The sequence below is a fragment of the Carassius gibelio genome, chromosome A19 (assembly GCF_023724105.1).
Source record: "Carassius gibelio isolate Cgi1373 ecotype wild population from Czech Republic chromosome A19, carGib1.2-hapl.c, whole genome shotgun sequence".
Classification (NCBI taxonomy): Eukaryota; Metazoa; Chordata; class Actinopteri; order Cypriniformes; family Cyprinidae; genus Carassius; species Carassius gibelio.
Genome location: NC_068389.1, coordinates 10,417,451 through 10,434,407, shown reverse-complemented (window position 1 = coordinate 10,434,407; position 16,957 = coordinate 10,417,451). Strand labels below are relative to the sequence as shown.

Sequence of the window (16,957 nt, the reverse complement as noted above, 5' to 3'; positions counted from 1 at the left end):
TTTCACAGTAGATCTGTATAATTAAGCTCTGTCTAACATTTTAACGTATTGCTCAGTGAATAAATTTTTTTATAATAATATTGTAATTATATTATATATAATTCTAATAAGGTGTAGTAATAATGCTTAACATATGACATTATTATAAATAATCCAGCACCAGTAACTAATCTGACTGATACTCCAACACAGTAGGTGGCAGTATTGCACCTTGACGCTGGTTGTCACCCGTTATAAAACAGAAAAAAAAATATGAAGTGTGAACATGAAGTGTGTAGCTACTACTGCAATTTGTAACTATTTTACATTGTGGCACATTGGTGACTAATTCATATAAATTTTATTTCATTCATGCATTCTTTACGATTGGCTGACAGATGGTTATGTTTAAGGACGGGGTTATCCTTGATTCTTACTTTTTTCACAAGATTCTTATTTGAATCACAAGATACAATCACATATGAAAACTTTCATGCTGGCCAAAATCACTGGTACTTGTGTATCTCTTAAATGTTCACAATTCGCCAAGTTTGATTATTTAAAGGTGCGAATGAAATGGGAATGTTTAAAGTAAATAATAACGTCCATTGCTTCAGTTCCTTGGATATCACACACATTTGTATGTACTACATTTATGTAACCCCAGTTCACCTCACTCACTTTAGTGAAAAGAGCAGCATGAACATTCTTCAAAACATCTCCTTTTATGTTCCACAGAAAAAAAGAAAGTGATACAGATACATATGACAGAATTTTCATTTTTGGATTGAATTTTCCTCCAAGTACATGCTTGTTTTCACATACTGAACAATATGGCCTTGCACTCCCTTTAAATCTTCATAATTTTCTACATTAATTGGACACTGAATCATCCCTTGAGAAGAGAACAAGTCCAGACAATGTCCTGAATGCCTCTCCGAATGTATATGATATCACACTTGTATGTATCACATTAGGAGGTGTGAGAATACAACACAACCCCAGCAGAGCTGCGCGGATGACAACAAGTGCACAAACAGTAGACCACATATTAATTATTCAGCTGCCAACATTACTCATCTCCAAGTACCTCTGTGAAACAGGGATGGGCACTGATAGATTTTACATTACATTTACCAACATGACACCATTATTACTCCTACTGGAGGACAGTGATTGAAACCTGAAAGCTGTTAACAAACAGCGCTAATTAAGCCTGTGGGAACTCAAAGAGCAGCGTAAGCTTCTGTGTTCTGGCCCTGTGCGATGCGCTAGATGCTTGTCAGGAAATCATGCTGATTGTATATTAAATAAGATGCCCTGGGGCTCAGGGAAGATAGACAGTGTGGAAGGGAAGGAATTAGGTTTGAATCCCAATGGGACTGTGGTATTCAAATGAATGCTACAGGATGAGCAAATGAAAGCCTCTCTCCTTCCTGGAAAAGAAAGGGTTTCTGAAAACAAGCGTCACTACAATGTCTTAAAGAGACAGTTTACCTATAAAAGAAAATTTTGCATTTACTCTACGTCATGTCATTCCAAAGTAGGGATGGTCGTTTAAGTGTAGTCCAGCATCTGCTCAACTGACTTGTCAATAACTGTTTTGGTATTTTTAGTAGCAGTGGTCTGCTTTAGCTGTTACACAGTTTGCATGGGAAAATCCTTTGAAAAAGTTTCATTTTTAAATTCATCCACTTTAGAGTCGGTATGGAATCAAAACGAAACCTATTTACTAGCGCACATTACTAGTCTTGTGGTGAACCACTAATCTATGCATGTGAATCAATAGGAAAATAAATAAATATATAAAATTGTTTGCTTTCATATAACCTCAAGACGTTTTGTGGTACTGCCTCATTAAGATGAATAGTTTGTTGTATTCCTCATTTTTAAGTAGCTTTGGATAAAAGCATTTAATAAATGAATATATATAAAATGTAAATGTAAGCAGGAAGTGATCATGATCGTCCATGGCTTTGTGCCTTGCCATGTTTTAATGAGGAAAGGATTAAGGGAGCAAGACGTCTATCTCCATGGAGACCAGAGAGATTTGCCTTGCCCTTTCTCTCAGCAACCCTCAGGACTACACTTTCTACCTCCAAATGAGTCCATGGTCGTGAAAGTTGTGTATGCTGACCAGTCTGTATAATCCAAAAAAGCTGAACACCCACCATGGAAACTCACAGAGAACTTACATTTAAAGTGCGTCAAAGTGATGTTAAATTTAAGATTTGAGGTGATGTTTTGCACCTAAAGTATCACCACGCTACAGCTGCTTTGATATTAGCATGCACGCCTGCACACAAGCGCTAAACCCATTTCAGCTCATTCAGAGCTATTGCAACCTTTGGCCCTAAAGGGCAAAAAAAAGAAAAAAGAATGACAAACTCAAACACACATGGGATGAGCAGTTTGCTCAGAACGTGTGTGTGTGTGTGTGTGTCTGCTGAATATGCATCAGTTCCTTTTTCGACACATGCCCTTCTTTCTCGTCCCCCTATGCGGTGGCTTTTGTCTTCTTCACCGGAAGGTGGGGGACGTTGCCATGGTGACTACTGCAACAGAAGGCTGAAGTGTTTGACTTCCTCATGACCTTCACAGAAGGGGATGATTGTCCCAAAATAGAGCCAGCGCTCTCCTTCATGTGAAAAGTGTTAAATCAAGAGGAAAAATGATCAAACTGTCCTGAGCTCTTTAGGATTGCATGCACAACTGCAATCTCAGTTGGTCTGAAGCACCTTTCATTAGCATTACGAAACCATTAAGATAACATTATCAAAGGTTGCAATGCATTGGTTATACTGACTTACTCGTGCTGGTGTCACATGAAAAATGCAGATCAAAGGAGCATATTTGTTATGGTTTAAGTCTCTAATAGAGCTGTACACATATATTTGTGGAGAAGATTTCTTGTTAATTCCGGTTCATCGGTATGTAAACAGTAATTTTGCTTGCTGATGTCAGACTAAGAACGACCCACAGAGCAGCAAATGAAAAAAAAAAAAAAAACAATTTTAAGGCAAGTATCAGTATTATTACCCAAAAACATATTTTCTGTGCAATCTTTAGAAGCCGACTCGTGATGTTCACCTTGCAGACAATAAACATGAAGGAACTGACATTGAAAGACACCTCCTGTCAAAGTATAATTTTAAATATAATAATAACATTATTATATTATGAACAAACATTATATATTATACATTATATATACAGTTTTGGCCAAATGTTTTGGCAGTGACATACATGTTGTTGTTGTTTTTTGCCAAGTTTGCTGTTTAAGCTGCTGTGGTGTTCATTCACATTATTTCTAGATTATTGTGTAGAGTGTTCAGATGCTATTTAGATAATTGCTAAAAGCTTCATTGGCCAAAAAATTTACTTCAAATAATAATAATAATAATAATAACAATAATAATAATTCACAGTTTAATTGAATCATATCAGCAGCACATGTGAAAGTGTGAACGAATAGTTAGGTGAAATGGAGAAGAACTGGTGTAAAGAAGGGCAACAGAGAAGCCACTTCTCTCCAAGAAAAACATTATTTTCTCTGATGAAGCTCCTTTCCGACAGTTTGGGACATCTGAAAAATCGATTGTTTGGACAAAAGGTGAATGCTACCATGAGTCCTGTGTTGTGCCATCAGTGAAGCATCCTGAAACCATCCATGTGTGGGGTCGCTTTTCAACCAAGGGAGTTGGCTCTCTCATAATTATGCCCAAAAACACAGCCATCAATAAAGCATGGTGTCAAATCGTACGGCAAGAGCAGCTTCTCCCTGTGATCCACGAGCAATTTGGGGATGATTACTGCATTTTCCAGCATGATGTAGCACCATGACACAAAACAAGAATGATAAAGAAGTGGCTCGAAGATCATAACACTGAGATTTTGGATCCGTGGCCAGGCAACTCCCGGAATCTCAATCCCATAGAGAACCTGTGGTCAGTCTTCAAAAGGAGAGTGAAACAAACAGAAGCCCACAAAGTGTGATCAACTCTGAGAACTAATAAGGCAAGAATGGATCACCATCAGGATTTGGACCAGAAGCTAATATCCAGCATGCCAGAGCGAACTGCAGAGGTTATAAAGAAGAAACGACCATAGAAAAGTGGAAAAATACTCTACAAATACTGTAGCAGCAAACTTTGCAAAACTCAATTTATGTCACTGCCAAAATTTTAGTCATGGCTGTAAATGTAATAATACAATTTACTGTTGTTAAATCACATGAATTTGAAGCTCTGCAATTTGTTGAAACTAATATTTATTCTCAAGAGAGGTATTTCTCAGAGAGGTCAAATGTTTCTAATATATTAAATATAAAATGGCAGTAAATCATGTTACGTTTTGTATTGACAGAATAACAGAATGATCAATAGAACTTTAGATTGACAGATAGATAGATAGATAGATAGATAGATATATAGATAGATAGATAGATAGATAGATAGATAGATAGATAGATAGATAGATAGATAGATAGATAGATAGATAGATAGATAGATAGATGGGTCAAAACTGCATGAATAGTGACTCATTCATTTCTTCAGGATTAAGTCTGCAAAACTGTTCCTCGGTGAGAAGAGGTGTCTGGTGAAACGAAGGTCATACTATAGAAAAAAGCATGAATCATCTCATGAGTCATAAGATGAGTTCACTATCCACCCACAAAAACATCAAGGCTCTGAACAAAGCCTGCAGGATGCCATGCATGAGAGAACGAACGTGCACACCACCACTCAAAGCACCCGAGAAATCAAAAAAGAAATTGCATCCTTTATAAGTGTCTCTTTGTGTACCACTACTGCATTTTTCCTCCCACTACAGGCTTTTTGTTTGGATGCTTACAAAAGATTACCTCTAAGGAAGAGGGGAGCTCAGAAATTGAATAAGTATTGGAGAGCTAAGAGAGATAATTCTCTTCTCTGGTGACCTTGTTCCACACATTGTTTATAAATCAATCGATCTATCTCAGAGATAACAGACTGCTTATTTCATGTCTAAAACGACCGGAAGTAATATTGACAGAGTTAAATGAACATGTTCTTGACTCGCTATGTAGACTTGCGGTTTTTAATTTATTTTGATGGACCCTTTAACGCATCATGCTGACTATACGTAATGCTGCACCTACATATCTCAGAGTATTAGTAGACTGGTAGGGTTAGGGCTAGATTAACACAAATATTTAAACCTCCAGTCTTTGTTAATCAAGTACAAAGCTTTTACTGTTCAGAGAGACATTCATGAAGAACGTATGAGCTCTCATGAGTTTGTCATCCTTAAAAGGTCAACTAGGGTAACGTCTCACTGTTGGTTCTCAGTTCAGCTGCAGGACTATCATGAATAATTTAATCTTGTTAAAGGAGGACACTTACGAATCAATTCCATCGCAGCACCAGACAAGTAGTGTGAGATTACAAGGCAGGGCAAAAGAGGGCAAGCCAGGAAGTAACTTGAGGCCACTGGAACCAATCCAACAAAAAAACACCCAAGAAAGGCTGTATAAACAGCTTAAGGACACAATTATACATTGACATCAGATACAAATAGGTTGATATAACCAAAAAAATGGTGGTTGTCATTACACAAAATAATAATTTATTCAATGAAAAAAAATAATAATAATTATCCTGCGAAAATTACAATGCATGAGGGCAAAAAAGCTTTGCAATGATTCAAGGAGGTCCCAAAATATACCCCAGTTTTTAATTGTGAATTACAAAGGCAAATACAAAGATGAAAAAGCTGTAAAAATTGCATATTTCACTGATGAATTCAAGCTTAAAAAACATGTTATATTAATATCAACATATGTACATCTTGGGTTTGAAGTGTTGTGGCACTGGTAACTCATGAAGGAGGGTCTTCTCCATGAATAGCCTTGTATTTAGCCATCTCTTCAGGAAAAACCTTGCCCAGCTCAGAAATGAGGAGGCTTTTAAATTTCTGGAGAGTAAAAAACAAAAAACAAAAGAGGGTTAGATGAAGATTCTTCGTTTTGTATTATTCAAAACATACGAGGAAAGCAGGAGAACTGTCAAGCATTTTACCACCAAGATTTCTTTAATACACACAAGCATATTATAGATTTTCATTTTTTTTTTTTTTACTATTTTTAACTCTTAAGTTCAGAAATAACATTACAGAGGCCAAATATGTCAATATTGCAACACTGTGGAGAAAAAAAAAGAAAGCTCGTTCAGACCAAGAATGATAACTAAAATGATCACTACAAGCAGGAAGGGTAGACTCTTTGCAAACATATTTATTATGACATTTTATAACAAATGACCTGCTAGCACTCTCAATGTAGTCAATGTAAAACTGAACTCTGAATGCTGGATCAATACTTACAGTCAATGTGTCAATCTTTCCTTTAACTTGCTCATTTTTAGCCAAAGCTCTTTCTAAACACTCCTTCGTGTAGAGTTGAGGGTTACGACCCTGGTCAATGTACCTGTGCAAAACATCAATAATAAGTAATGAGAATTAATATCTTTACACAGACGTGACACGTCACATTTCTTGAATATAACAATTAAATGTGTACTGACAATCTAAACAAAGTATAAGATAGAGTAAAAGAAGGGTAATTTGATAAAGAACATCTGACTATTAACATTAATTTTTGTGCAGCTAGAAATATGACCTCTGCATATCTATTATGCAGTATAATACTCACTCGAACACTTCCAGAGGTACGTTGATATCATGCAGCTGCTGTCGGCATTTCTCAATGTCCTGCAGTCCTGAGATCATAAAGTTCCTGAAGAAATAAACAACCAAAACACCAACTGATAACAAGCCAAGAAAGGGTGAAGCTCAAAAACGCCATGATTTTCCAGATAAACACAACATAAGGTTTTAGAGTCGTGTTGAAACGAACAGAATCACAGCTCACAGTTTCTGGTTGAGTCCTGTTTGACTGCTGGGCTGGAAGTCACTCACAATAATTCCGAGCTGTCGTATGTTTTCGACGAATTTCTCGAGGTGTTCTTCGAGGTTATCAAACTTCTCGGCCATGGCGTGTTGTATTTTACATAAAGGTGAGCGTGCAATTGATTTGATTTGGATTAAACAAGAAAATCGTTAACGAAAGACAGACATCTGTTCAAGAAACGCAGCTTCCATGATAGCGAACAGCTTTCCGGCTGCGTTTCAGCCAATAGCGTGCGAGAATTGGATTGTTACCCTGGTGACGGAATTTTCTTTGTGCTGTAAACCGTTCCGAATTGCTGCAAAGTCACTGTTGGAAAACAACCTATGCACTGGATGATGATGGGTCATTTCAAACACACATGATTTTATTTGAACTGCTGATGCATTGACCTTTTCAGTACGAGGTTTGACATAAGTGATGCTTGGTAAATTGCCAGCTAATGCATGAGAACTCAACCCCCCACCTCCCCAACATTAGAGCAAAGACGCATTATTTAATTGTGTATTATTTTTTATTAATGTCGATGGCATCTTATATATTAAGTTACAGCGATTACAGAAAAAGCCAGATAGAGATAAACAAATACATTAAGTTTTACAATGACACTAAATAGTATTTCAGAGATTTTATTTATTTATTCCTGGTGCATGGATCATCATCGAAATTAACTATAATACGAAATTACGTATTAAAAAAATAATAATATAATAATAACAACAACAAATAAATGGACATTATGCCAACAAATAAATGCGTCGAACCAAGCGTTATTAATTTTATGCTGCAGTATTCAGACAAGCCCCGCCTCCCACGACAGGATTGGCTAGCGTGAGCTCCTCACCGCCAACGCCGGTCTGTGATTGGACAGTTTAGAAGTCAATCACATAGCAACTCCGTCAAAGACGGCGACGAGGGCGGGACTTGACGGAAAACTGGTGTGAAGAAAAAATAAGTCGTGTCGGACCCCTGATTACTCATTCAGTCCAGGTACAGCGGAAGTCAACCGACCTGTGGTGCTCCGCTCGCGTTACTCTTGTTTGCGTGCGCCAGAATTATTTCGGGAAGCCCTATCGCTGTGTCGTGCCTCATTGGGAATAAGAGAGGAGAGGGATGCATATTAAATAAGCGCTCTTGTGTTTCAGTGCACTCGCGCGGGGGAATGATGCATTGAGGACGGGCTGCTCTGCGGGCGTTTTATCTACCGAGCTCCGTTACACCTAACGCGAACGGCGAGGCATCTCAATGGCTACTCTTTTGCGAAAAATCGGGCTCATTCGCCTACACGACCGAGACACGGAGGACCCGAAGCATCACCACCAGGGCTCACTGAAAGGGACTAAAGGCAACCAGAAGAACAACAACATGAAGCACTGCAACACCAGCAACGAGACCAACAACATCCTCAGCACGCCCGAAATCAAAGCCAGGCGCTTCGACGTGTCCGGTAAGGACAAGCCCGCCGTCAAACCGGACAAACCGAGCAAGGACGCGAAAGAGAAGGAGCAAACAGGAGGCGGCTCCGTGATGCCCCCGCCGGCGGCGCACCGACAGCACTGCACCCAGGTGCGGACGCGGAGGCTGATGAAGGAGCTGCAGGACATCCGGCGGCTCGGAGACAGCTTCATCACGGTGGAGCTGGCGGACGATAACCTCTTTGACTGGAATGTGAAGCTGCATCAGGTAGACAAGGACTCCGCGCTGTGGCAGGACATGAAGGAGACCAACACCGAGTACATACTGCTGAATGTCACCTTCCCCGACAATTTCCCCTTCTCCCCGCCGTTCATGCGCGTACTGACGCCGCGGCTGGAGAACGGGTACGTGCTGGACGGCGGCGCGATCTGCATGGAGTTATTAACGCCCCGAGGCTGGTCGAGCGCGTACACCGTCGAGGCCGTGATGAGGCAGTTCGCTGCCAGTCTGGTCAAAGGACAGGTGAGGATGGCTTCTTGTCATAGAGGCATTGATTTCTTCACATCTCGTTTTTTCTTTTTTCTTTTTTGACGCCATCCTCCATCTTGGCATCGGCGCACAGGTGAATCGCGTGAAAACACGCACTATCCATTCCAGACGGGTCCATGTGATATTGTCTGTTACGTATATTGCGTGTTGAGTGTAATTACATCTTCATGTCGTCCAAGATACTTGCCACAATCTCCATTCACCTTCACTACATCTTTTTCCATACAATGAGGTCGAAGTTGTTTTTGCCTTCCATGGAAGAAAACCTTCCAAGGGTTTCAACTTGAGGTAGAACGGTCTTTTTTAACGATTTACATCTTCAGCAGATAATACCTTTTATCAAGAATCATTTGGCCCTATATAGGGTGCTTCAGTTGGATATGTGGTTCTCTGAGGAAACACCAAAAATCTCCAGAGGTTCTTCTATCCAGAAGTATTGGCATCATCCATTAGCACAGCAGAGCAAATCTCTCTTGGGTTTCTTGAAGCAATAGTGCATATGCGGTTATCTAAAGATCATAAAAGATCATCATACTGCACTGTAGCAACTAAAAAGGGGTCTCTTATGTCTGTAAGTGTAGGGTAACCAAAATAAGGGTTTCATGACCACACATTGTTTTTTAATGTGTCTTCTATTACATTTCATATGCTACACGTCAAAATGTTATACATTATATAGGTTCTTCAATATATAACCATATCTTTTTATATCTATTTTGTCTGTTTGATAACTATTTTGTTTCGCACTAAAAATGGCTCTGCTATTGTTACAATGAATCATAATCTGGTGCTATTTCGAACCATTTTTCTTAAGTACTTAGACTACTGCAGCCTGGATCTTAACTGGTAATGTGATTAGATGGGCTCCATAGATAGATCACATCAGTCATCAGATAGTCCCTTAAGGATGAATGCAAAGACCATCCTGGGTCACGGAAATGGATGAGAATCCATAATGAAGCTAGAGACCGGCCATTAACCCTGTGCTGTAAATCTGAGAGGAAAGTCCTGTTCATCTACGCTTGCTTCAACCTGTCAAGAGCTCTTAAATGCCAAATTCATGATGAGCCTGAGGCAGCGTTGACTAGATAACCATTTTCCCCCAAATGACCCACAGCACTCAAGGGTAATTACCATTTTAGCTGCTGCTGACACAACAGATCCCAAATTAACACGCAGTTATTTTATTATAAAATAACATAAAAAAACGGGATTGCTTTAGATTAGGATATGCATTGACTAGTAGACAATGGATAAGAAAAAAATTTAATTGACGTGTCTCCAATTCAAGAGTCTATTCTGCCTATAAATGATCAGAAACAATATTCCGGTTCTGCCTTGTTGAATTTACAGATGACTTCCTTTCAGACATAATACGGTAAGCAGCATCAAACAGCCTTACGCTTCATGTGATGCTATGATGCAAATAGCGACACTGTTTATCCTTATCTGGCACATGTCTGTTACATAATTCCCCTACCGTCGGTGTTGTCCCAGAAAGCACAGAGGCCGAGCGTGACCAATGACTGATCTCCATTCCCAGGATTACCCATCAGTCACTTCACACGGGCACAGCGTTGCGCTCGATACGCACCAAACCAAAATAGTGCAGGGAGACGGCGCTGATGCCGTTAGCATGCTGCAGGGAAAACTCTGCTGTGAATAACCTGGATTAACATCGACGCGGTTCCCTCTCTTCCGCTCTCCTCCATCGCCTCTCAAGCATGAAGCAAGCCATTTCCAAGAGAGACCGTAAACACAATAAAGCTTAATTAAGGCTCCAGTGGTTCCTTTTACTCCAAAAATCACAGGCTTTTCTAAGGAGATAGGGCCGCCTCTTCTCGATTGAGCTCATGTGGTTACTTCTGGGCCATTAGATCTCATCCTGACTGATAGAGCCTGAGGGAAGTGCTGGCTATTTCTGTCTCACTGTCCATGCTGTCTTACATCACCACTGGTTCTAGACTGACCCCAGTCCTGGGGCATATGGAAGCACGTCCTTTTTTGCTCATTTAGTGGATGCTGGGTCTGTGAGACTGTTTCTCTCATGCTGAAGTGGCAGATTTGTATGGTTGCACTTTGCATGCAGAACCGGATCCTTCTGCTTGTCTTAAAGGAGAAGTTTGAAAACAAATATTTGGTCATGCAATCTTAAAATCTTAAAGCTAGAGGTTCCGAAAAGAGTTCTCCACAATTATGCCATAAAAATGTTTGGTTCCCCAAAGAACCTTTCAGTGAAGAATTCTTAAAATAACAAAAAAAAAATTCCAAGTTTGAATAGCATTTAACAAATCTAAAGAACCTTCTGTGCAGTGGATAGAAACATTATGCCTTTATAATCTTTAACATAAACAATACTTTGTTGGATAATCTTAATTTCACCCACTTTTCATGTTCCAAACAATTCCCAATTATTAAAATGTGTGTGTGTGTGTGTAGATAGATACACAAGTTCTGTCCTATATCTATATCTAAAAGCAGCAGGGTTGTTAATCTTTAATCTGGAGTCACAAACATGCAGACATCTTTGAGACATTAGCCGAAGAGCCCATTTCTTTGCATGTGCAGCATTAAAAACCTCTTTTTTTTATACTTTGATATTGTTACTTCAGTGGGTGAACTTCATAATATGACAGCCATGACGTTTTTTCACTGTGGGATGCTGCAATACTGGATGCACCGTTGCATCACTTCTGTTCTCATTATCCTTTAGCAGCGATCGAAATGGCTGAACCTGGTGTTAAAATGCTCTTGAAGCTTGTTTAAATAATTCAGCCTGAGGTTTTATGAAGCACAGCCTCTTGATTTACTGTGTCTTCAAAGCTCATAGCAGTTGGCTTTGAAATTGAAAATGGGAAAACCTGTGAAAATGGAGCACCCGGACCATTTAATCACACCACAACCCAGCATTCACACATCTGCAGGTCAGTTATATAATATATGACAAGACTCAGGAAACTGGTAAATAAATCTGGTGTCGGACTTAACCTACAAACGTTCCCTCAACTTTGATTTCATATTCTTGATTCTCTGGATTCAAGCATCTTTGAGATTCTTTGTAGAAAACCTCAAATGGCTTCTTCTTTTTTTATCACTTAAAAACATATAACAGCTTGCTTTTGTTTGTACATTAAACTAGCATAGAGAGCATTTTAATATAATGAAATTACATTTTACCCTTAAATCATTAAGCCTAAATTATATTTGGAAAATAAATGTCACAGTACATTTCAATCATGTATTATTTCCCTCTTGGATAAACAGTCAACACACTGCCCTGTGTTTAAGTCAAGTTTATGCTTTTCTGCTTCCCATCTCTTGAAATATAATAGATATGTTTAAGATTGCTACAGACATTTTTGTTTAGCTGTAGTTTTTTTGTCTCTCATAAACCTGTAGATATGATGTTGACTGTTTTACAGCTTATTCTTGTTCAGAAAGAGACTGTCAGACTGACGTATTAAGCCATAAAACTGTTTGCGCTTTTATGTGATATGAAATGCCAAATCATGTGCTCACAGATCACAAATTCTGCAAAATTGTTCCCTGGAGAAAGACAATATGTGTGTCTGTGTGTACTGTTTATATATTCAGCAATGTTTTATGCTGATATGAAGTATTAATGATATTAATAGTGATTCATATTTGTGTGTGAAGTTCAGGTACATTGTGTTTATTTTTATAATATTACATATATAATTTATTTACTAGTAATAATATATTTTTTATGTATTCTGCAATATTATATACACTGATATGCACTAATGAAGTATAAAAAATTTTCATTTTAAAGGTCAATCAATTTGTAATGTTTATCGTTCTATTTTATTTATCTTTTTTAGTTTTTTTTTTTTTTTTTTTTTTACATGTAAATCTTCATTGTTCCGAATGTTGTGTTCTCTCTAGGGTCGTATCTGCAGGAAAGCAGGCAAGTCTAAGAAGTCCTTTAGTCGCAAGGAAGCCGAGGCCACCTTCAAGAGCCTTGTCAAGACCCACGAGAAGTACGGCTGGGTGTCCCCTCCCGTGTCCGACGGCTGATGTCAGCGTCTTCAACGACGATCCCGACATGGCTTTTTCAGTTGGGTTTTCTTCTCTTTCATCATCAAACTTAACTACGAAAAAAACAAGCTAGCGCATCATATCTTACACACAAACGTGGCACATTCACCTCCACTCTTCTTCATCGAGGTGCCATGGACCGAACACTCGCTGTGACATCACAATTACTCATGAGTGGTCATCACTACAGCTATGGACTCTGGGTACGATTGAGGCTCCAAGCAAAGTTAAATGTGCACCATCTCCACTCTATATCCTTGTCTATCTGTCTGTGTTCCCTCCTGTTTTTCCTCCACCCATCCCTCTTTCCTTTTATAGCTGACAATGCTTTGCTCTGAGCAGCATCAGACTTGCCCCCATTTACATGCAAATCGCTTAATAGATAAGCAGATCATTACACTACATTTGAGGTTCAGTTTCTCTGGTTTCCTCCTCCATTGGCTGTGCAGTTTTTCACGGTTGGATGCAAAATGATGATTGTAATTTATGTAGAGCTGTGCTCTTTTTATTCCGTATGCGTGGCAAAATGTAGACATCACCGTGTTGCGTAGATGGTCATCGATTTCCAATGGAGAAAAAAATACTCTAGGGCTTTGTTCAGACAGGCAGCGGATATCTGATTCTTTTTTTTTGCCACATCCGACTCCAATTTAATTGTCAACTCAAAGTCTGAACAGATATGTGGTTTGGAATCCAACATTTTAAGATCTGAATCAATCGTTTTAGCTAATTTTTTCTCCGCTGTTTGATTCTTACTGTGTTGGATATTGAACAAGTGCACGAGTCAGCAGTTGTGGACGCCACACCGCCATGAGATTTCATGATAGACAGCGAGCAGAAGCAAAATTCCCAGTTTTCGGTCCTCTCTTTCCACACTGACAGCTGCTCTCGGTTGTTTTATAAGAAAGTCTGGCATCGTGCTGACGCTTGCATCACGACTATGGCAACCAAAGGAGACACATCGGATCTCGACTACACAGTCTGAACAAACACACCACTTACAAAACGGATTGATATGCAGTGTGAACAAAGCCCTCATTGCTTCTGTTGGTCATTCTATTATTTGTTTTAGGGGAAGACCAAAAGCTCTTAATTCTGATGATTTAGATACCAGATGGCATTAACGGATGTCAACGTCCCAATGGGATCTTAGTATTGGCGAGAGAGAGGGATGTGACAGACATGGTGATGTTTGCACACGGGATGTTGAGCGTTTGTCCCCATGGAGCACCGAGCGACAGGATAATTCATATCGCGCAGACCTGAACCATTGTTAACACCGATGTAAAGATAGTAACTTAACTTGGCACCTTCACATGCTGATGCCCCCAAACACGATCAAACATCAATTGTAGCGATTCGCTTGCTACCATTTTGGCTCATAAATTGGTATGCTCATGGTTGTGGGCCTGATTCCTCCACCTTGCGCTGACTCTGCATCACTGTGCTGATTAATACTAGTCTAGAACAACAGGACAAAATGGACAGCGGCCCAAGAAATAAGATCTCAAGACTGTAAACGTTGCTCTCGAATTGCAAAAAATCAAAGCGCAAGCTCTGTTACGGACTCTGGTAGCTGGTGCCGCCACTGTTGACGAGAGCCAGATGAAGAAGGACAGAGGTGGGAAGAGAGCGAGACCCTGAGGGGGCGACTCCTTTATTCTCAAACCTTGAGGAATGAGGGCGTCTCGTTTAGTTGCCTGATTGATGCTCCGAGAGAGCCGAAGCTCGACGCCTTGATGTTTATTGACTTCTCCTTCAGATGTCAGTGTGAATCCAGAATGCCTCAGACTGCATCTTGTGAGCGATGAGATGTAGAAGAGCTCTGTTTATTTAAGTCCCCACCTGAGCCATGGCGCTGTCCACATGGTGTGTTAAATACAAGTGACATGATAGCCGAAAAGGCTCCATTGAACATTGGGCGTTTTAATGGAATAATTCACCATAATTCTGTCATTTTCTTACATGTATGGCGTTATATATTTGCTGAAACACAAATGGAAAACACTGGGGTGTGTACTAGATGCTGTTTTCCATTATTTTGTTGATCTTAAAAATAGTCTTCTGGAGACGTACAACAAGGAAAAACCAAAAATTAAGAAAAGTTTGAGCGGATTCAAATAGGGCGCATTTAAACTCCAGTGATTTTTGATGTCTGTGGCATTTTTAGTCATTGACATGATTCATCCTTGTTGATTTTGAAGTATGAATATGTGGAAAGGTAAATAAGAGTTAGGGTGAAGATAATACAAGATCCCACCTTTATGGGATTTTGTTGGCCACTCTATGTTCTCGTCAGAAGTGTAAAATAATGTGCATGTGACACCAACATTATACTTTTATGGTGCATTTTTTGTCATTTTGGAGCTTGACAGCTTTAATTATATGGAAAAGAGCAGCAATTACATTCTTCAGAATACCTCCTTTTTTGTTTTATAGGAAAATGTCAGTCATACATGTTCGGGTGCAAAAAAACTGTGACAGATTTTTCATTTCTGAGTGAATTATTCCCTAAACATGATGCTTCAAGGTGGGAAGAATCAGATTTCCTTGTTGTGAGGATGCGTTTCATATGATATTTTCAGGATATTCTTCTTCATACATGGAAAGAGCATGTGCCAAAAGCTTAATGCACATTGTCCCCATATCCTTGTGTGTAACTGCTGTGCTTTCAGTAGAAAGAAGATTTTAAATGTCACATGAGAAGCTGCTAATTAATATGGCATTTGAACAACAACAAAAATGATGAAGACACTGATGTATAAATGATAAAACCAGAAATGTTGATGCCTTGATGGTGGATAAAGAGGAAACAACACTGTTAACCCCTCATTGATATTTATTTCTGTCTAGTACATGTAGCTTTTTGTGTTATTGATATTAAGGTTATCCAGTACAATGAATGGTGAGTGTGCAGTGCTTCAAAACATTTTGCTGTATACTGTGATCGTTTAATCCTGGTCATCCAAATGAAATACACGTTGATCACCGGAGAACCTGTAATTCATGTTCGCATCACTGCAGCCATTGTAAAATTATTGTAGATTTCTGTGTCTGGTTGGAAATGGTATCTCTTATCACGACTGAAGTGCATTTGGTCTTCTCTAGACTTTGTTTGGACATTATTAAAAAGTGGTCGTGTGTTTTCCTATTTAGCGAGAGGAGATACTATACCAAGGACTTATTATAACCAGTCAAAAATATCGCGAAATTGGATGTTTTCCAGTTTAAAGCATAATTTTGTGATATAGTTTAGATCAGTAGTTTGCAGAAACTAACTAACAGAGTTAATCGTCCAAACGAGTGAGATGATTCTGTTGTATTATATCTGCATGTGGTCTGTGATTGTTAGCTAGCTAACTTGTTTTCTTTTTCTTTTCTTTTAAAGCAAGAAAGTAATGGAAAAAGAGCAGAAGCCGCTTCTTTGTATTTTTGTTTGTTTGTTTCAGTTCGTCCTAATTTTCTTTGTTAATGTCCTTTAAATGTCAAATTATGTTCTATGTATGTGTTTTAATTTATTTTTTGTAGTTTGCCAAAATGACGATTTTGAAGCATGTTGCAGGCATTGTCACTGATGATAAAAAGAGAAAGAAAAATAAATGAAAAAAAAAAAAAAAAAATCTAATATATGTACCTGAATTGAAAGGAGTCTGGTATATGTAGTGATCTCAGGCTTTCATGGGGTGAAAGGTCAAACTAAGACAATGTGTCATGCCAGGTTGTGGTCAGATCAAAACCAAACAGGAATGTGCAATAAAGGCTGTAGGCTAATTCCACCCTGGAACAACTTTGTGTTTGTCTTCCTTGCTCTCTCTAGGCTCTCTGCAGTCACTTAGGTTTGGAACATGCGGTTTTGTTCAGCCCACTGGGTTCAAGGATATCAGATCACCTGTTACAGTGAAAGATTACACCATCCTTCTCACAAGAACCCCATCAATGCAGTGTGCGCTGGTCTAAATTCCCCTCACGAAGACCATATGCACATTTCCAGAATTTATCTCACTCGTT

General features: G+C 39.1%; 2 protein-coding genes across 2 annotated transcripts; one reads left to right on the top strand and one right to left on the bottom strand.

Annotated features, from left to right (window-relative positions):
- Nucleotides 1-5,680: 5,680 nt before the first annotated feature.
- On the bottom strand, nt 5,681-7,383 carry LOC127935689 (mediator of RNA polymerase II transcription subunit 10). Its single transcript, XM_052533784.1, has 4 exons — nt 6,890-7,383; nt 6,671-6,754; nt 6,343-6,445; nt 5,681-5,934 (listed from the first exon to the last, which is right to left on the bottom strand). The coding sequence occupies exons 1-4, from the start codon at nt 7,009-7,011 to the stop codon at nt 5,839-5,841; spliced, it is 405 nt and encodes a 134-aa protein (XP_052389744.1). The 5' UTR covers nt 7,012-7,383; the 3' UTR covers nt 5,681-5,838.
- A 464-nt stretch (nt 7,384-7,847) lies between these two features.
- On the top strand, nt 7,848-16,736 carry LOC127935688 (ubiquitin-conjugating enzyme E2Q-like protein 1). Its single transcript, XM_052533783.1, has 2 exons — nt 7,848-8,863; nt 12,797-16,736. Exons 1-2 carry the CDS (start codon nt 8,171-8,173, stop codon nt 12,926-12,928), a joined length of 825 nt encoding a protein of 274 aa, XP_052389743.1. The 5' UTR covers nt 7,848-8,170; the 3' UTR covers nt 12,929-16,736.
- The last annotated feature ends 221 nt before the right edge of the window (nt 16,737-16,957 follow it).